The sequence below is a fragment of the Perognathus longimembris genome, chromosome 10 (genome assembly GCF_023159225.1).
Source record: "Perognathus longimembris pacificus isolate PPM17 chromosome 10, ASM2315922v1, whole genome shotgun sequence".
NCBI classification, from domain to species: domain Eukaryota; kingdom Metazoa; phylum Chordata; class Mammalia; order Rodentia; family Heteromyidae; genus Perognathus; species Perognathus longimembris.
Genome location: NC_063170.1, coordinates 11,153,153 through 11,173,185, shown reverse-complemented (window position 1 = coordinate 11,173,185; position 20,033 = coordinate 11,153,153). Strand labels below are relative to the sequence as shown.

At 45.3% G+C, this 20,033-nt stretch overlaps 1 protein-coding gene across 1 annotated transcript; it reads right to left on the bottom strand.

Moving 5' to 3' along the window:
- Window positions 1-7,577: 7,577 nt before the first annotated feature.
- Window positions 7,578-15,410, bottom strand: Psmd7 (proteasome 26S subunit, non-ATPase 7). The gene is made up of 7 exons (XM_048355207.1): window positions 15,228-15,410; window positions 13,287-13,378; window positions 12,072-12,164; window positions 11,335-11,432; window positions 10,960-11,040; window positions 9,508-9,599; window positions 7,578-8,556 (listed from the first exon to the last, which is right to left on the bottom strand). Exons 1-7 carry the CDS (start codon window positions 15,299-15,301, stop codon window positions 8,112-8,114), a joined length of 975 nt encoding a protein of 324 aa, XP_048211164.1. The 5' UTR covers window positions 15,302-15,410; the 3' UTR covers window positions 7,578-8,111.
- Window positions 15,411-20,033: the final 4,623 nt, after the last annotated feature.

Below are 20,033 nucleotides of genomic sequence, written 5' to 3'. Positions count from 1 at the left end.
TAGGACCAGCCAAAAAAAAAGAATAGTATTAGGAGGAAATTGGGGTTAGATGAGGTAAAAAGGATAGGGTACCCATGGTGGCATTAACAGGTTTACAACAAGAGAGGGAGAAAGATAGAAAGAGATGGAAGCGCGCTCACTTGCTGTTTTGCCATGTGCCCTCTGCCATGTTATGAGCTGAGAAGGTCCCCTCAGAAGATACCAGCACCGTGCTCTTGAACTTCCTAGCCTCCAGAACCATGTGCCAAATAAACTCCTTTCTAAATGACCAGTCTTGGGTGTTTTCTTCTAGCAATAGAGAATGACTGGGGTGGAGGTCGGGTGGATTGGATAAGAGTTGTGGTTGGTGAGGTGGTAGTTGATGCTGGGGGAGGGGGAGTGGAGGAGGAGATAAGAGGATGGTGGGAAGAGGCGTTTTCTTAGTTTTATTGTCTCTAGGACATGGTGACACTTTACTTTGGTATTTCCCACTAAGGTTATTCTCATCCTAAGGCATTCATTAGGCACCAAAATTTCCAAAGAAAACCCCCGCTGTAGGGGGTGGAGGGACTAAAAACAAAAAGAAGGAGGGTGAATTTTGTTCAAGTACATCATATACATATATGGACATCGTATAACGAATCCCCTTTATATAATTAATACAGACTAAAAAACAAAAGCCACACATGTAAGGGCTGGGAATATGACCTAGTAGTAGAGTGCTTGCCTCGTATGCATGAAGCCCTGGGTTCGATTCCACAGCACCACATATATGGAAAAAGCCAGAAGTGGCACTGTGACTCAAGAGTGCTAGCCTTGAGCAAAAAAGAAGCCAGGGACAGTGCTCAGGCCCTGAGTTCAAGCCCCAGGACTGGCAAAAGAAAACAACAACAACAACAAAAACCATACGTATAGCCTATTGCTGATTACCCCGGTGAATTCCTCTTCCTCCCTGAAGGAGGTGCATTTCCTAGTTGGCCCCCAGCAGTCCCCTTGGTGCTGTCTGCTTTGTGACATAACCTTCTCCCCTGGAGTGTGTGCTAGTCTCATTCCGTTTCTAACCGACAAACTATGGCACCGATGAGGCAATGTCACTTCTGTGATTTCATTGCCAAAGATTGTCATCTACTTCTTGCCAGCTGTCTCCCTATTGTCTCCTTGGCACAAGGAATCAAACTGCTGTGCTGGAGAGAGAGCCCCAGCCCGGTGTGGCCCAGGAGGGCTCGAATCCTGCCGCCAGCCATGTGAGCTTGGAACTGGATCTTTCCCTTCTGGAACCTTCAGCAGCCTTACCTGCCACCTGGGGAGCAACCCTGAGCTAAGAAAGCCAGGTAAGCTGGGGCCTGGGCTCCGTACCCATAGAAACTGTGAGAGAACAAATGTGGATTGATTGTAGCTGCTAAATTGTCTAGTCATTTGTGACTCGGCCATAGATAATGCAGTATTCTCAAAGCAGATCACAGTTTTACTTTATTGAGCCAGGTATTTGTTCCAGGCCTGTCCCAGCCTCCCGAGTGCTGGGGTCACACGCCTGACACCGCCATGCCCAACACCTGGTTGTGGTTTCTAACAAATGAATTACAGAGCATTAGGGCCCCCCACCTTGGGAAAGGAGAGCACTGGGGAGTGGATGTCTCCCCCGTCCCTGCACCCTCCTCACATGTTTGCCTAGCCAGAGTCTGCCTAACCTGCGACTGCGGCTCTCTGCTTCCAATGTCATTAGTGCTTGTCTGGGCCTCCAGCCAAACCCAGTTGGCAAGACTCATGTCCAGTCTCTCAAGGACAATTTGGAGGCCATTTCCTGCGTAATTACAGAGTGTGTGGCAGGGAGGACAGTGCCCTTGGTGCAGTAAATTAGCCTGAAGGACGGCCTCTGCAGCCCCAGCCTCCCACGGAAGGGAGTGTGTGCCGCTCAGCTCCTGCCCTGGCCTCCCAGCGAGCGCGGGGCTGGCCCGCCATGGGTGTAGAAGCCCTGTTTCTTCTGGGCAGCAATCCATTCCCAGCCTTCCGATCTCACAGTCATGGTTGTTTGCCAACTGCCTTTCCTTGGCTCCTACTAGTTAAAGTAGGGTGTAGGCGAGAAGTGGCCCGTGCATGTAAGCATCGATTCATATCTGGTCCCTCTCCGAAGAGCGCCACACACCGTGAGTCTTCTGGGCCATGGGATTCAGGAAACTTCTAGGTTTATACTGTGCAACAGTGGAGGATGTGGAAAAGTAGCGTGTGGGTGAAAGGTCAGCCATAAATTAGGATGTGGGGGAAAGCATCTCTAAACAGGTGTTTCGGCCTACAAACCAGAAAGATAAGAAGGTGCCTGCCAGGCGAGTCAAGAGGGAGAGGAGGAAGTCTGAGAGGGGGGTCCATGCGGGAGTAGCAGTGGGTGTGAGGAGATTGGCATTGCGGGATGGGAGGGAGTCTAGCTCACACAGGGACCCCTGTGTCCATGGGAAGAGCTTGGGTTTGACACAACAGTGGAGAGCGCCCGGACACTGAAGGGGTGCAACTTGGAGGTATGGCTGACCCAGATCCCCCCAAAGGCAGTGTAGAGTGTAGAGTGTGGGCGGCTGGGTGGTCCAGGAGAAGGGGTGGCTGGGGGGTCAGGCGCCGGCTTTGACATGGAGTGGAAGACGGGCGGATGAGCAGGCGGTGAGCGTTGCTTCTGGAGGTGGACTGACAAGATTTTGCAAGTGGTTTGGAAATAGAGCCTGAGGGAGTAAAATCAAGGGTGGGTTCTACATTTTGGGGAGTTGAGCAGTGGTGAAGATGATGGTGTTATGCACTTACATGCAAACCAGGGGTCCTACCTGATGACTCTGGATGAGAGGATTGTGGTTCTAGCCAGCTCAGGCAAAAGAAAAAAGTTCCCAACGGATAATTTGGTAACTGGAAGAGGCTGGGATTGGGAGGACAGTGGTTCTAGGCTAGCCTGGGTAAAAATGTCCGTGATACTCCATTTCAGTAGGAGAAACTGGGTGCCATGGTATGTGCCTGTCATCTCAGCTATGGTGGGAAGCAAAAAAATAAAAAGGACTTTGTTCCAGACATAGGCCTGGGCAGGAAGTGAGACCTTATTTCAAAAATGACCAGCGCATAACAGGGCTGGAGACATAGCTCAGTGTTAGAGCGCTTGCCTGGCAAGCATGAGGCTCTGAGTTCAAAACCTAATGTCACCAAAAACCAAACCAACCAACCCCCAATGAGACAAAAAAACGCTCTTTCACTCTTAGCTCCCCACATGGATTCTAATATAGAGGTCTGAATTAGAGCCCAGGAACAAGAATTTTTAATAATTACCATAGTTAATGCTGGTGTTGTTGGTTTCACTCTTTGAATAGCTGATCTAAAGCATTCAATTAAGGGCTTTAAAAAAATGGAAACAAATCTATCAACCCCCACCCCACCCCATTCTCCTATTCTGGAAGAATCCTCAGGCACAGGACAGGCATTCATCACTGGCAGTACTCAGCTGCTGATGGTTTTAAAGACTCCAAGCCTTGTTAACTTCTTGAAAAGAGCAGAAGCAAGCAGATGCGAAGTAAAATCAGCTGTCAGGGGCTGGAGTTTGGTTTTGGGGGTCTTTATCTAATAAGAATAGCATTCACTGAGACAGGACTGTTGAAGATGGAGGCAGTGGGTGGGTGGGTGGACCATTGCTATGGGCTTGGAGCCAGGCCAGGTTCACAAGAGCCAGTTGTTAAACTGCCAGGAATTTAACTGATGGTTAAACATAACCATCGTTGCAGTGATGGGGTATAACCAAGGCCCAGAACACTTGCCTGGCATTCACAGCACTGAAAAAAAAAAAGCATATGCTTACAATGAAAAAGATTACATTTAAAAAGGTAATTAATGACTTAACACACATCATATCCTTATTATTTTTCCATTTTGTTGTGTGCTCCTGAGGCTATTTTTGGTATGGGGGGACTACTTTATAATGTGCATGTCCTGATTCCTGGTGTTAACTTGGAATCAGACAGTGGCTGAAGATCCACATACCTCAGTGTTTTCACTTTGGATACATGTTTCCTAGTACACTCATGGTGTGTAAAGAAATCAGGAGTAACTTGGCATCTGTGGCTCACACCCGTAATCCTAGCTACTCAGGAGGCTGAGGTCTGAGGATCACGGTTCAAAGCCAGCTTGGGCAGGAAAGTCTGTGAGACGCTTGTCTCTAATTAACCACCAAAAAGCTGGAAGTCGAGCTATGGCTCAAGTGGTAGAGCACCAGCCTTGAACCAAAAAGCTCAGGGACAGTGCCCAGGCTCTGAGTTGAAGCCCCAGGATTTTCTCTCTCACTCTTACACACACACAGAGAATTGAGAAGTGACAGAAGCAGTGAGGACATCAGCAGGAGCCATCTAAAGGGCAGATAAAGACTCTGAGCAGTAGTTGTGGTGTACAGCAAGGGTGGGGTATGGCAGCTTGGTCCAATCTCCTCGTAACCATAAACTATCTAAATTCCTTCAAAATCTTATCTAGATGGTTGCAGCCCAAAGTAGACGTAGAAGGACTCAACTTTTCAGGACGATCCCAACTCTATGCTAACTGGAATAAAACATTTCTTCTGACAAGGGGTTAAGAGCAGTTAGCAGCGCCATCTAGTGTTGAAGAACAGATCTCTTCTAATGACTGATAAGGAATTTCTCTTTCATTTGAGTCCTGGAAACATTGACATTATGGCTTCTTCTTCATTTTTTTTTTTTCCCGCCAGTCCTGGGGCTTGAACTCAAAGCCTGAGCACTGTCCCTGGCTTCTTTTTACTCAAGGCTAGCACTCTACCTCTTGGGCCACAGAGCCACTTCTGGCTTTTTCTGTGTATGTGGTGCTGAGGAATCCAACCCAGGGCTTCATGCATGCTAGGCAAGCACTGCACTACTAACCCACATTCCCAGCCCCTTCTTCATTTCTTTTCCCTGATTTTCTTCCCACACATCAGTTTTCATACTCTAAGAGCAAATTGTTTATCTAGTCCAGCAACAAAAATAGCTATTAGTTCTGGAAAAGATCTTTGTGTTGGTTTCCTGGCAAGAATGGATAATGCCAACTTGACCAGTTCAGGCAAAGGAGTGCTATGTTATGTATGATTTGAGTTGGGAAAGGGCAAATGTTTTCTTAGGAGTTACCTACGTCAAATATTCCTCTGACTTCCCAGCTTGTTCTGTTGTCCATCCAGTTGCAGTAGATGTAGCTTTCTTAGTCACGTTGTAGTTTAACCAACATCCCTGTATTGGGTGTTTGTTTAATCATTTTGTAGGAAAGTGGTAGAAGAAAAGACCAGCACATAGCTTCCTAGTGAACAGAGTATTGCCCTCTTTTATGAGGGCCAGTGTTAAATCATTTGCTTGAAATGAAATATGTGCATGTGTTTGAATTTTCATATTCAAGGGTCCAGTTGGAGTATACCTGTATGTCTCTAAGCCCTGCTTGATTTACTTTGCATGTAGCATTCTAGAGAAAATGGAAGGTCAATCAATGAAAAGGACATTCCTTTTGTCCCTTTAGGTTTTGATGGTTTGAGCCAAAGGAGACAGCATTTAATTAATTGGGTTGGCCTCAAGCTCTTACTCCAATCCTGATAGTTTTTTTTTTTTTTAAACAAGTATAACCCACAATCCTAGGGATACTTAAGATGTTTTGAGGCAGAAAATCAAGAGGGAGAGAATCCCACCGCGTGTAAGGTCTGACTGGAGCAGGCTGGATTCTAATGTCTCTGGGAAGGGATTGGGGAATGGAGGGACAGGAAAGCACGGCTGTGGTCAGGTCCAGTTTTGGGATCTGACTTCTTCCAGGACATCTTATCCTGTGTTTTCAAAAACAAGTTATTTAGGAAAATTTTCTGGAGACGCAGATATACAAACCCAAGGCTTCATTTTATGTATAGGCTCTGGGTTTTGCAGTCACACAGGCCCTATTTATTCAATCAAGACTTCCTCAATAGCCTACATGCTGCCAGCAGCTTGGCCTTGGGAAAGGTGCCTTCCCCAAAGGCTACAAATTTTTGTTCTTGCAGTACTAGGGACCAAGCCCAGGTCTCATTTGTTAGGCAAGCACTCTACCATGGGGCTACCCTGCTAGCCCCTTGAAGTAGTTTTCTTTTGAAAATGAAGCTTCCATTAAGAAAACAAGTTTCTTTTGCCCCTATGTGGGTTGAACATTTAACAGAAAAAGGCCTGGGCCTCCTGCTTCTTACTCTAGAAACATGCGAATCCACTGAACTATTAACAGGCTTAACAGCTTGTAGCATAGTGCTATTTACTGGCCTCTGGAAAAGCTTTCAATGTCCAGTTCACACTACTAAAGGCAGACCAGCATTCTGTGTGGCGGCAATGCAGGAGTGCGCTCGTCCCTTAGATGAGGACTCGCTCTGCCTAATGCCTCAGGCCCAGACCTCCCATGCTCCCTGATGCTTATGTCTGGCTCATTCCTGGAACAAAGCCCACCATCCACTCCCCTCTCTCACATCAGCATGATCTAAACATGGTGAATGTCAGAAAGTCCTCCAACACGCCATGACTTGGGATGTCTTAAGTTCTAAACTATTTGCTCCCTAATTCTTCTATCCAATTAGATGCAACAATTACCTGCTGAGATAGGTGAAATTCTCTATAGTTTTCCCTTTCATGTCAGAATCTTAATGAGCCTCAAGGACCTGACATGAGTGTTCAAGAATTTTAAAAGTTTACTTTTCTATTTTAGCCCTTTGGCAAGCATAGGCAATGCAAATGGATGTTTCTCATCACTTCCAGGCACTTTAACTTCATGACATGGTTTCTGAGATTTAACTGACGTTTTGTGCAATTTTATATATTCTTAAATTTCTGATCATCCATATCATGCATGAGACCTCTTAAAACTTCAGCTGCTCAAGAAGGAAAATGCACATCCAGGTGACTACTCCATTAAGTGACAAAGTAACATATTTTCTCATCCCAGTAGGAGCCCTGGGTATACCTGCTCCGTTTCTAGTAACACTGTAGTACTGTCGTAGTGGAAATGCATGTCTCTCTTAGGGACTTCAGGGATATCCTACTTCAACCTACCACTTCATGAGGAGGAATCTGAGACACAGACGAGGCCCCAGGAGTCTTTCTCTTTCCTAAAAAATACCAAGTACAATAGGAGAATTCACGGCAGGACAGCTGCTGGTGGTTCATGCCTGTCATCCTTGCTTCTCAGGAGGCGGAGATTGGGAGGATCAGAGTCAAGGCTCATGCAGGCAAAATGTCAGGAGACGTCCATCTTAACAAATAGAAACTCGGGTACAGTGGCACAGGCCTGTCATCTTAGCTATGTGCAAAGTGTAAATAGGAGGATTGTTTTCCTGGCTGGCCTGGAGATAAATATAGGACCTTATTGGAAAAAATATGTAAATTCATTAAGGCTGGGACTATGGCTCAAGTCTTAGAGGACCTACTGGGCTAACACAAGGCCCTGAGTTTGTATCCCACAATTGCCAAAAGAAAGAAAAAGTAACAAAATGAAGAAAACCCAAACAAAAGAATGTAAGGCAGTTCCAATGGAAGACTGTCTTCTTGCTACTACAAACAACACATCACCATTCTTAAAAGTCAAAAACTACTAGAACACAGACTTAAAAACCAAGCCATTTAATTGTGTCTTTGAAGGTAAACAATGTAAGGAGCTAGATCCCCAGCCCTGAGAATGCAAGAGCTAAACTGGGTCCAAAACATGGCGTGCTGCTCTCAAGCTGAACCTTTAGAAGGGCCAGATCTCAAGGTGGCAGGAGGCAGGGAACACAGGGGATCAAGGCATTCCATTTAGCAATTCTGTCAATCACCAGAAACAGACCCCATGAATCTCCTAAAATGGGGACAAATTCAACTCCTGGTTTTACAGACAAAAGAATGAAGAGTACGAAGCGGTACGTTGAGTTCTTTGCTTTTCTCATACAATCAAGATGCCTGAGCTATGGCATTGCCCGACATGGCAGCTGGAGCTGCGGTTTGGGTTCCCGATCAGTTCGTGTCCATTCACTTCCCAGGGATGCCACAGGAAGTGACTGCGGTAGAGAGCTCTAACCAGCACTGAAAGTGAAAAAGAACCCTCTAGTGGCACACTCACTTAGTTTATAAGATTTTAATTCACACATTAAAAAAATCTACAAGTTTTTACTTTTTCTCCTTTTTCTCCTCTTTCTTGCCATCGCCCTTCTCTTTGTCTTTTTCCTTGTCTTTGTCATCTTTCCTCTCCTTCTTGCTCTCCTCCTTCTCCTGCCCTTCCTTCTTCTCCGCGTCGCGGTTGGCGATCTTGTTGTTGATGAGGTTATGCAGGGCGACCACCGAGCGGATCAGTGAGGCCAGGTACACCACCACCATCTGGTCATTGGTCTTCAGGTAGAAGGCCTTGACGAACTCCTGCAGGCTGACGTCCGGCAGCAGGTTGAAGACGTCCTGCAGCTGGTATATGATCTGGTGGTTGATGGGCAGTTTGCTTGTGGCTACTTTCTCCAGGTAGCTCCTGATGTCCAGAAGCTTAGAGTTCAGTCCCTTCAAGCCATGGACCTGATTTGTGATCCGCTGTGAGAGTGTGCCCACCGTGGTATCCTTGATGTCCCTGGATACACCGCAAGAAAGACAGGAGACAGCGTCAGGCTGCTGCAGCCCCATGAGGGGCCTCAGAGAAAAGAATGTTACTTTTCTTTCCTACTTGCTAGAGTCAGGCATAATTTTCCCTCCTTCTGTTGTCATTTGAGGTGTGTGTGTCTATATTTTACCTTTCTCATCACAGGGCAGTTTGCAAAAGATGGTTACACGCCAAAAGCCACTTCACTGGAAAGTGGGGGACATTCATACCTAGCTCTGCCTCCTTCCCTGTTCCATGGAAGATGGTATTCCTCCATCTGTGTTTCCAGCATGCTTTGGGAAGATATTGCTTGATAAAAACTCATTTCCAAGACTAGGCTGGAGCTCACTGGTATGCCTGCTCAGTACATGCAAGGACCTGGCTTTGATCCATGACACCGTAAAAAAGAAAGCCACCCACCATGCAAAAACCATCACACCACTACCTAGGAATTTTTCAAATGAGGATCATATGAAGGTGTGCAAAGCCCATCCCAAGATGAAGCACCTTTTGCACAAGTAGGCTCTGGTCTCGGGAAAGGGAAAGACAGCCATCGGAGAGTGAAGGTGGGACTCTTACCCACCTGTTCCCACCAGTCAATGCTTGGTCTCTGGATAAGGTGCGCTATCTGCAATGTCACATTCTAACTCAAGATGAACTAATCTAACCACCCCAATTTAAAGATATGAAACCCAGGGGCTAAACAAGTAGCACTTAACTATAATCCTGGTACCCAATGCTTAAGAGGCTAAGCAGGAGCACAGAGTTCAAGGCCAGAATGGGCTGCACAGAGTTGGAAAGGAGGCCCAGAAGGTGCTGTGATTTGTTCAAAATGGGAGAATCATTCCTGCATGGCCAGAACCAGCAGCTGACGCTGGCTCTCTCGATTCCTGCTACAGCCTCTGGGCAGCTAATGACTCCAATGCGGTACAAGGGTCTCACCTTAGTAAGTGTTCCACTCCAACCTCCTCGGCTTCCTCTGCTCCAATCTCACTGGTGACGTGCTCAAATGTTTTTGATGTGGGTGTTCCATCCTGGGAGAAGACATTTACTTATACTCACTTTCATAAGCAAACTGTGTTCTTTTCGTACCCTCCATCTTATGCTTTCAGTCAGCTCATTTGATGAGGGTCTCACTGAGAGCTGCATGGCAGTGGTGGGTCAGGTGGCTTTTTGACAGTTTAGTCTTCAAAGCTACAATCATTGCGGGGATACTCATGATACATTCTGTCTGGACATTACTGTTAGCTTGTTTGCATGTTGCACTGGCCTCTAAGTTGCTTCTGGGGCAATCCTGCAATGGGAGTAACTGGCTTTCTGGTGGTTTGTGTTAATGATCTGCTGGGGAATAATGTGGCTCTGGACAGCTTAGTGATGTTTTGATGGGACTGGAGAGCACTTTCCTTATGCCTAGAGTCGGAGGCTACACATCTCCTGCAAAGGCTATGCAAGTGTCCACAAGGGGTTCAGTGGCCAGCAAGCCACCTGGAGGAGGGGGAGGCCCAGAGGGTGCTGTGATTGTGATGGATAAGGGAGCTGCGGGGCCACTCCACGTGCTGTAAAAGTTAGCTCTTATCTTTCTCAGGATGGTGTGAATCATCTACCAGTCTCCCCCCACCCCCCCTTTTTTTTTTGCTTTGGACACAAAGGTGGTCTGAGCCTTGCAGTCTTTAGGAATTCATGGGAAGCTCTCAGGTACTAATTCTTCCCCAGCCCATGCTCCTTCCATCCTCTACTGAAGTGCTTGCTTCTCAGGTAGGAGCAGCTCCAAATTCCTTTCCTAAAGAGGCAGCACTAAAAATTAACAAAAAGCAAGCCAACAACACCAGAGAAAAAAGCCTGACTGCAACCAGGCAATGAATTTGGCTACAATACCCCCCCCCCCCCCCCGCCCAAGCAAAAAGGAAAACAGAAGGATAGGGTTTAGTGTAAGAACACTGGCAGGAAGCTACTCTCAAATATCCTTTTCCAAATTTGGCAACACAATACCATACATCTAAATCCTAAAGCAGACTGCGATCCATCCTTCTTCAAGTCTTTGTTTTGCTATCCAACTCTGGGCAGCTCTGACTTACTGTAGGAAAACTTAGGATCTAGCCTGTAAGAATTTAAAACCTTAAAGAAGAAGAGACTACTGACAAAGGAATAGGCTCAACAACAATGGATGTCCTATTAGGCGAGGAATAATGCCCCCCAAACTCTGTAACAGGGCATCTTAGATTTCTTTGATATTGTTACTTCTAAAATTAGACAATAAAAAAATTCAAGATCAAATTGCCAGCAGAAATCAACGTTCTCTTTGTTACAGACATAGAGGACTTGTTGGCTTGAAAATGGAAAACTCCCCACTAAGCCTCCAGCTGAATTCCCTGTGTGCAGAGCAGGATGACTTACATCATGAACCTCCTCCACGGAGATATATGCTTCGGTGGGCAGCCCCAGGTCCTTTGGTTTCACATCAATAATGACCAATACCTGACAGAGAAACACAGCTTAGCAAACCTCACATTGGAAACGAAGGTATCATTTCAGCCTTTCTTCTGACTGCTGGAATTATTTCATTCTTTCAGTCAGACAAGCCATAAAGTGAGTTTATATTTCAAATGATCCTGTCACATGCTGTAGTGTATGGTGTGGTTAAACGTAAGAAACCAGAAGAGCCCAACTTTATTACAAAGCCGCGGAATGATTTGCAATCCAACTCCCTTCCGGGATGCTCTGATTTGAGTTAGTGGGCAAATAGAGTACGTTTTTCAAGAGTCTACTTACTGAGTTAGGGCAGTATCTTTTCATGAGTTCGTTGATGGCGATGTCATTCTTGTGGAGTTTAGGGCCTGTATGGTACCAACCAACTATTCTCTCTCTGGCTGGGAAGGAAAAACACAAGCAGCTCAAGAAGGATAAGAACATCAGTGGTTCTGTTCTTTACCTTTTTGAACATTTGTTGATCTATTTTATCATACTGTGAAATAACATTCTTAAAACAGAATTCTTGGAAAAGCAGCAGTGTGTGATCTGGAGACATGAACATCTCAAACTAGTTTAGCGGGCCAGTCACATGTCAAACAACCAGAACAATTTCAAGGCAATAGGAAAGCACTTAAAAGTCCACATCATATACATGGCAGCTGCAAGTGCTGTGGGACTAACTATATCCAAAGCAGCAGTGTAATTGCTGTAATGAAATAAAATCCAAGAGATCTATCAGACAGATAAATACCACATATACACACCTATTCCTCCTCACCTTAACCTTAGGGGAAGGCAGCTTTTATTGGCTAGTGTTCTGCTTTTCTGCTGCAATCAGAGGACTAGCCCCACCCTCAAGCTTGGTGGTATTACCTGGCTATAAGCCAGCACTCTAGTTTCTCATTTATTTTTACCTCATTCCGTTACCACCAGTCTTACTAAGTCTAGCAAGTGAAAGGTCCCTTGGCCTTTAACAAAAAAACAGACAGACATATAAGTCAGCATCCTCCATAACAGCCTAGAAAGTTAAGGCTTACCATTGACCTTCTTAAACATTCCGTACATGTTTTCCAAATAATCATGGTCTAAAAACCAGACGGAATCATCTTTGTCATCTTCGTCAAAAGGGACTAAAAAGAAAAAGTTAAATTTAGTTGAGGATATTAAATAAAGCACAGCAGTCAGAAGCAGAGATCCCTAGGCCAAATCAACTCACTTCTTTGTGTTTTATTTGTCCAACGTAGTATGAATATTTTTTAGTTGCTCTCATTAAAAATGAGAATTTGTATAAAAATTCCAGATTTCCAGCTTTTCTAAAAACTGGAGGACATGTCCACTGCTGGCCACAGGCTCTTCAGCTTCTAAACATCCCATCACTTCCTAATATGTTCCATTCCATTAGATCACCACAGTGCTGGCCCATACTTTTTGACAATGAAGTTTGTAATTTCTAATCAGGTCACACCAGCAATTCTTTTTCCTTCTTTCTTGTTGCAACTTCCATTACAAAACCAATACATGGACCTAAAAGTGAAGTTCTTGCAACAATTCATGATACAAATTGTAAGACTAAAAGTTCCCAATAAGCATGGTTAGATGTTTAAGGCAGGTGCTGACATGCCTTAAACATGGCCACACTCCTTTTTGTCACTGTCTGCAGAGCATGGTGATTACACAGCCTAATTACAACATTTACCATCTGGTGTAGTGCATAGCCAAAAGTAAACTCAAAGCCAGGCTGGGCAGGAAAGTACCTGTGAGACTTTTTTTTTTTCAGTCCTGGGGCTTGCTCAGGACCTGGGCACTATCCCTGAGCTTGTTTCTTTCTTTTCTTTTCTTTTCTTTTTTTTGTTCAAGGTTAGCACTCTACCAACTTGAGCCACAGCGCCACTTCCAGATTTTTCTGTTTATTTGCTACTGAGGAATCAAACCCAGGGCTTCATGCATGCTAGGTAAGCACTTTACCACTAAGCCACATTCCCAGTCCCCCTGTGAGACTCTCATCTCCAACTGATCACTCAAAAACCAGAAGGGGTACTGTGGCACAAGTGGTAGACCACTAGCCTTGAGCACAAAGATGCTCAGGGACAGTGCCCAGGCTCTGATTGCAGGATATGTCTCTCTTATCCATTCATTTGTCCTTACCTTAACCCTGTTACACTTAAAAAAAAAAAAAATCCTTGCTCCAACTTTCAAAAAAGGGTAAGTTAGCATTTTAATTGGCTTAGAAAAGTGTAAAGGTTGCGTTTTACCTGCAAAACTGTTGGATACATCAAGTACTTTCTTTTGCCAGGACCCCAAAAGCACACCAACAACGCGCTTCTGGTTTCCAACCTTGCCGATTCTACGTGAGAAAACAGGTGAATCAGTCTGCATAGTGGAACCAACAGTTAGATACTTAATGACAGATTATCAACAGTTGATACAATTTACTCTGGAACAAACCACCCTAAACAAATGTAATAAGGTTAGGGCAGCCAGCCATATTACACATGAGTGATTCATACTCTTTGTACTAGTGCACACTGGCAGTTTTTCTTTACCACTGGCTGCAAAGTAATACATGCTAAAGCTACACTCATTCTTTTTCCTTTGCAGCTTTTTCATCTCTAACTTTTTTCCTATTTCCAGACCTTTTTGGGGTTAAAGCTGTAAGAGTGCTATCAGTTTTGATGGTGTGGCTTCCAGGCTGCCAACTCACTTATAGAACATCTGCCCCATATCTAAAGTGCCAGTAGATGTGCTTTATCAGGCAGAAGGTGGAGGGAAGCTGGGTGGATGAACAGAATCAGGATGAGGAGGATGAGCATTCAAACCTCCTCAGAGAGTTTCTTCCAGTGAGCTACTAGTGAATGGAGGTGTCCATTGTCACCCACCTTCAGGAATTACCACAAACAAATGTAAGACAGAAACAATACAATTCTCTGCTAAGGGCAGACAAAAGCCAGTGTAAAATGCAAAAGTAATTCCTTAACTAACCTCTAGTTTCATGTTTTAACTGCAGCATTTTTTTTTTTAAAGCACGCATTTTAGCAAGTCTAGCAAATGTCTACTAAATCTGGGGTTTGGAACAAAATCAATGTATTCTTCATGATTATTCTTTTTCTTTGAAATTAGTTGCAAACACTTCAGACAAGAGTTTCCACATGTCTACTTCTTAAAACCCTACACTTGTTATGTGAACAGCAGCTGGCAGCAAATGCTTGGACGATGCAATCACCAAATGCCTGCCCCATCAGAACCCCTAGCATCTCAGGGGTTCTACTAATTACTGCACAGTAGAAAAGCTTACCTATCTTGCTAGGCCGAGGCTCCTGCAAGCAATGGCCACTTAACTGGAGACCATAAACCTCATTCTTGTTTGTTTTGAGGTGAATTAGTAGCAAGGTACAGGAGAATGGGGGGCACTAGGCAACCACGACTTTACAGAAGGAATTTTACATATACGTATGTGTGCGTGTGTATATATGTATGTAAATGAGATCTTTGCATGTTAATTCAAGTAATTATCTTGTAAAACTTCTGAGCACGTGCAACAGGTCTAGCAGGGTGAACAGCTTCCAAAAGATAAAAACAAGACACAACAAAGGCTCACCCACCGGGCGGCCCTCGGTGGGAAGTTCTCCCACCTCATTCAGTAACGCCCCAATCTGCAACAGTCTCCGTTTCTGTTTTTTTGTTTTTTTTTTAAGAAGAGAGCCCGACACACCTATCTCCCTTTTAAAGACACCTCGAACCCGATTCCCACGGAGACATTTTATGACTTGAAACCGCTCCCCCCCAACCCCCCCCCCCACCCCAATCCGGGAGGCCCAGAAGCTCGGTGACAGCTTTCCCCGGCCCGGGAGCGCCAGGCGGAAGTGCCGGCGGGCGGGTGGCACGAGCCTGGGGACCTGTGAGAGTGTGTGTGTGTGTGTGTGGGGGGGGGGAGGTCGGGACCAACTAGAATGTCCCCTCACCCTCCTCCCCCCGGCATCGCCCCGATTTCCGTAAGCGAGCCGGCACTCCACCGCAAGTCCCGGAGCGCAGGCTGGGGCGGCGGCGCGCTGCGGAGCCGACCGCCCGGCTCCCGAAGCCCAGGGGGTCGGCGCCTGTCCTCCCCTCCAGGCCTCCGCGCCGTCCCCAGCGCGCCCGTGACTCAGCAGCCCCGGCGCCGAGACGCTCCGCCCGCCCGCCCCTCGCCGCCCGCTCACCGGTTGAAGTGGTCCACCACGCTGAGCAGCACCAGGGGGTGGACCACCACCTTCTGCACCGCCAACTCCGGCATCGCGACCAACCCCGCCCGCCAGGCCTGGCTCTGGGCAACCCGCAAACACCGACGGCGGCAGCGACCGCGACACCGGCCGAGCTTCCAGGCCTAGCCCCTCCCCTTCCGGTCTGGTTGTCGCCGCGCGGCCCTCTTCCGCTCCCAGAGTGCTTCGCGCGGCGCGCCCACACTGTCGCGGGGGCCGCCATGTTGTGGAAGGGAAAGGGCCGCGGGGGTGGGTGGGGGGGAAAGGCGGGGCCGTCTTGAATTTGGCGCCTGGAGGTTCTGTGGACGGACAAAGCTGGACCTGGTATTGGGCCTGCAATGGCTTTTCACCTCCATTCCTTCTTAGCCCACCAATTTCTTCCCCTCTGGAAAAAAAAAATATATATAATATATATATATCCAACACACTTTGAAAAACATAAATAATAATAATAATAATAATAGCTTGGATTTCCACGGAACTCTTCCAGAATTTCTTGGAGGAGCTCGGACCAAAGCACACTTTTGATGCAAATGTGGACAATTTATCTCATCTTTCATCATCATCATCATCATCATCATCATCATCATCATTATTATTATTATCATCATCATCATTATTATTATTATTCAGTCTTGAGGCCTGAACTTAGGGCCTGGGTGCTGTCCCCTAGCCTCTCAAGGCTAGTGCTCTACCACTTGAGCCAAAGTGCCACTTCCAGTTTGTTTGTTTGTTTTTTTGGTGGTTAATTGGAAATAGGACTCTCACGGAATTTCCTGCCTTGGCTAGGTTTGAACCTTAATCCTCAGATCTCAGCCTCCTGAGTAGCTAGGATTACAGGGTGAGCCACCAGCACCCAGTTTACCTCATTATTTTTATTGTTGGGAATTTCTTCCTAATCTTGACAGGTTTCCACTGTCCTTATCTTACTTAACTTCTTATCCTACTTAGCAGGACTAGCAGAAAGCAGTTGGTGTCAGGCCACAGAATTTGATTTTCAAATAAAAACTTATATGAGGCTGGGAATATGGCCTAGTGGTACAGTGCTTGCCTCACACACGAAGCCCTGGGTTCCATTCCTCAGCACCACATATATAGAAAAAGTCAGAAGTGGCGCTGTGGCTCAAATGAGCAGAGACAGTGCTCAGGCCCTGAGTTCAAGCTCCAGGACTGGCAACAAAACCCAACAACAAACAAGCAAAAAAACAACAACAACAACAAAACACCCTTATATGAGGATTGGAGAAAAGATGGAAAACACTAAATATGTTTTGTTATCTAGATAGGAAAGCAACAAAAAAAGGAAGACAAAGTTAGGAAAAGTGGAAGATGGAGACCTAAGTTTATTTACAGAAAGAGGCAAATTATTTTACAATTCAGACTGGCTTATATTCTGTCTCTTAAAGTTGCTAGTTTTATAAACAAAAGCAATCCTGCAACTTGAATTACTGTATTTACTTATTGTTAGTCCCGAGTTTATCCAGCCTTTGCTCTCCCTAGATCACTAGAGGATTTTCCCAACACTTAACTTCTTTAAAGTTAGACTCCTGATAGGTTAGATCAAGGAACACATAGAATTTCTGTTACATCCTTGGCCTATGGGGGTTGAAAAACAACCAGCCATAAAACCAGGATTTGACATGCAGTGACAGTTACTTTAACAAAGTCAAGACTTTGAATGTGTCTGCATTTGAAAATGTCTAAGTCTTCTATTTGTAACTTTAAAACAATGATGACAAATTAGATACACTGGGTGTGCCCTGGCTCTCCTAAACAAGAGGTTTACATTTTGAGAGTTGTCTCCACCATGGGCTCACTACAGGTGAAAATTCTTGTTAAGAAGCTCCATGGATTCTTGCTGAGAAAGATTCAAAACAACCAAAGAGTTAGCAGGATGACAAATAAAATGATGACTAGATGGTGCACATCTAGTCGAAGTGCAGTTGGCACCCATGTGGCAGAGTTGCTGAGTGTTGGAAAGAAATCCCAGTAGACAGATTCATGGTAGCTTGTGCCTTCTTAATCTGGGAACTGTTACACAGGGGCAAGAGTCTATACAACCCAAGAAGATACTCTTTTTTTTTTTTTTTTTTTTGGCCAGTCCTGGGCCTTGGACTCAGGGCCTGAGCACTGTCCCTGGCTTCCTTTTGCTCAAGGCTAGCACTCTGCCACTTGAGCCACAGCGCCACTTCTGGCCATTTTCTGTATATGTGGTGCTGGGGAATCGAACCCAGGGCCTCATGTATACGAGGCAAGCTCTCTTGCCACTAGGCCATATCCCCAGCCCAAGAAGATACTCTTGTATAAACAGTGTATCTCAAGTGTTGCTCACAGTTCACCTAATATGTGTGTATGGATATTATGTTCTACTTACTAGTTGTGAGAAATAAGCTTTTGTGATTGAGTCGGAACTCAGGAGATCTGACCTTCACATCTGAAGAATGACTGTGCTCTGAATTCAGTGTGTTTAGAGAGATTCTGATATTCTTCCAGATTCCTACTAACTACATACATTACATGTATTCTCCCTACTTCGGAGAGTATTACTTTGGGATTTCCTTATCCCTTTGAGTATTGCTGAGTTGACTGTAGGGGAGTGTTACTATTAAACAGAATTTTTAGATTAAGAAAATTTCTCAGGCCTCATTATACAATTTGTTAAATCGTGTTTACTGGTGTTTAATGCTTGATTCAAAGGAGACTTTCTATTTCGCCTGTGAGGCTTGTCAACATAGGAGAAACTTCACGTTTCTATTACAGAAAGAGTGAAGAAGAAACTTTTGTTGTTAACAACTGTGGCTATTTAAAGAATGACTATTGGATGATCAAAGATCGATTTGATTTTCTTTCTCATGTGTCAAATAAGGCTTAAGAATGGGAATATAAAAGGAACATCTTTAAAAAAATTATCTTTAAAAGAAAAAGAAGGGATTTTCTATGTTACCTTCCATTTTTCAAAAAGTAAGAACCAACTTGAAATCATCTCTGATATGGTAGCTATTATGGGGACTGGATGCTTTTGGAGATATGCAAGAGGGAAGGATAAGAAATCTTTTGCCTATTGAGTTTTGGACTTAGCTTTAAGAAGACCTGATGGGATTTGAAGGTTTATACATTTTCCTCTCCTTTGATGGTCTTTGTCTTTAGTTTAAGAAGCTAACCGCCACAGATGACAGCACCTTGAAAAAGTTCTTATTGATGGTAAGCCCAAGAACTGGGGGTAATGGTCCAGCAAGCATGCCAGCAGTACTTTCAACTTGGCAGCTTCTATTTATCATGTTAAGTTTGGAAGAAAAAAAATGCAGATAGAAGAGCTTCAGCCTAAGCTGTATTCATCACTGTGTTTTCTATTCTTAAGAATGCCCGACAAACCAAAAGCCCACTGGAATTCCACCTGTATGAGCCACTATGAGATCCACGAGAGAAAAATCAGCTAGACTTCACTCAGAATCACAGACTCAGTCTTTGGAGAGAAAATGGGAATTTGTGCCTAGCAAGAACTGGCCATGACTCTCAGTTTAGCCCCTCATGGATTGAGATCACAGTCCAGAGTGCTATGATGGGTAAGCTCTATGGCAGTCCTCAGCCAGGGCTCCTGTAAGTGCTTTAAGTTTACTGTCACAACTTCTTCTTCTTTTTTTTTTTTTGCCAGTCCTGTGCCTTGGACTCAGGGCCTGAGCACTGTCCCTGGCTTCTTTTTGCTTAAGGCTAGGACTCTGCCACTTGAGCCACAGCACCACTTCTGGTCTTTTCTATATATGTGGTGCTGGGGAATCAAACCCAGGGCTTCATGTATACAAGGCAAGCGCTCTTGCCACTAGGCCATATTCCCAGCCCAAAAGTTGTTTCTTTTCTTTTCTTTTTTTTCTTTTTTTTTTTTTGCCAGTCCTGGGCCTTGGACTCAGGGCCTGAGCACTGTCCCTGGCTTCTTTTTTTTTTGCTCAAGGCTAGCACTCTGCCACTTGAGCCACAGCACCACTTCTGGCCTTTTCTATATATGTGGTGCTGGGGAATTGAACCCAGGGCTTCATGTATACGAGGCAAGCACTTTTTACCACTAGGCCATATTCCCAGCCCTGTCACAACTTTTTTACCCACCACCTAAGTGCTGGCCATGTTGAGGACTCACTTGCTCTTTGGTGTCTTTCCTGAGCTTTCTCTCTAGCTGCAACACCATCCCCTCTGCCATTTGTCTAGAGAAGCCTTGGTTCATTTTTTAAGTCTCAGCTCAGGAAACCTTGTGAGAATTCGGCTCCCAGGGGCCATTAGATTCAAGCACTTTCTTCTTGTGCTTATGGTGTTCTTCCAATCTCTGTTTATTTTCTAACTCCTGTAGTAGATGGAAGAGCTCGAAATGGTGAACGTTTTATGCTTATCTGGTGGGGTGGGCTTTGGCAGCTGGCCCGGTTTTCAGCAATGTGGAGAGCTGGTGGGCGCGTGAAGGAGTAGGGCCTCCATAGTGGTAATAGGCATCACTGTCAGAAGACATGAATGTAGTTCTCACAAAACTCCAGCTAGTTCCCACCAGAGTGGGTGGTTACCAAAAGGCTAAACCTGGGCCCCAAATCTCTTCTTACTTCATTTCCCCTTGCACCACCATCTGCAAGGTGGTCCTCACCAGAGGACGGATCAATGGGGGCTCCTGATTCCAAACTTTCAGCCTCCAGACTGCATCTTCAGGCTGGCTCCTGTCAGACAAAAGACATGACACTCACAACTGCTGTTGGATGAGTGACATTCTTGGAGCTGTGTCTTTAGTACTTAATT

Bases quoted from the DNA above. Each gene is read 5' to 3' on its own strand.
- Psmd7 (XM_048355207.1), bottom strand. From the start codon at position 15,301: ATGCCGGAGTTGGCGGTGCAGAAGGTGGTGGTCCACCCCCTGGTGCTG. The intron at 13,379-15,227 runs GTGAGCGGGCGG...TTTCTCACGTAG, and splicing joins GTGGTGGACCACTTCAACCG to AATCGGCAAGGTTGGAAACC. The intron at 9,600-10,959 runs GTAAGTCATCCT...GTCTTCTCCCAG, and splicing joins CCGTGGAGGAGGTTCATGAT to GATGGAACACCCACATCAAA.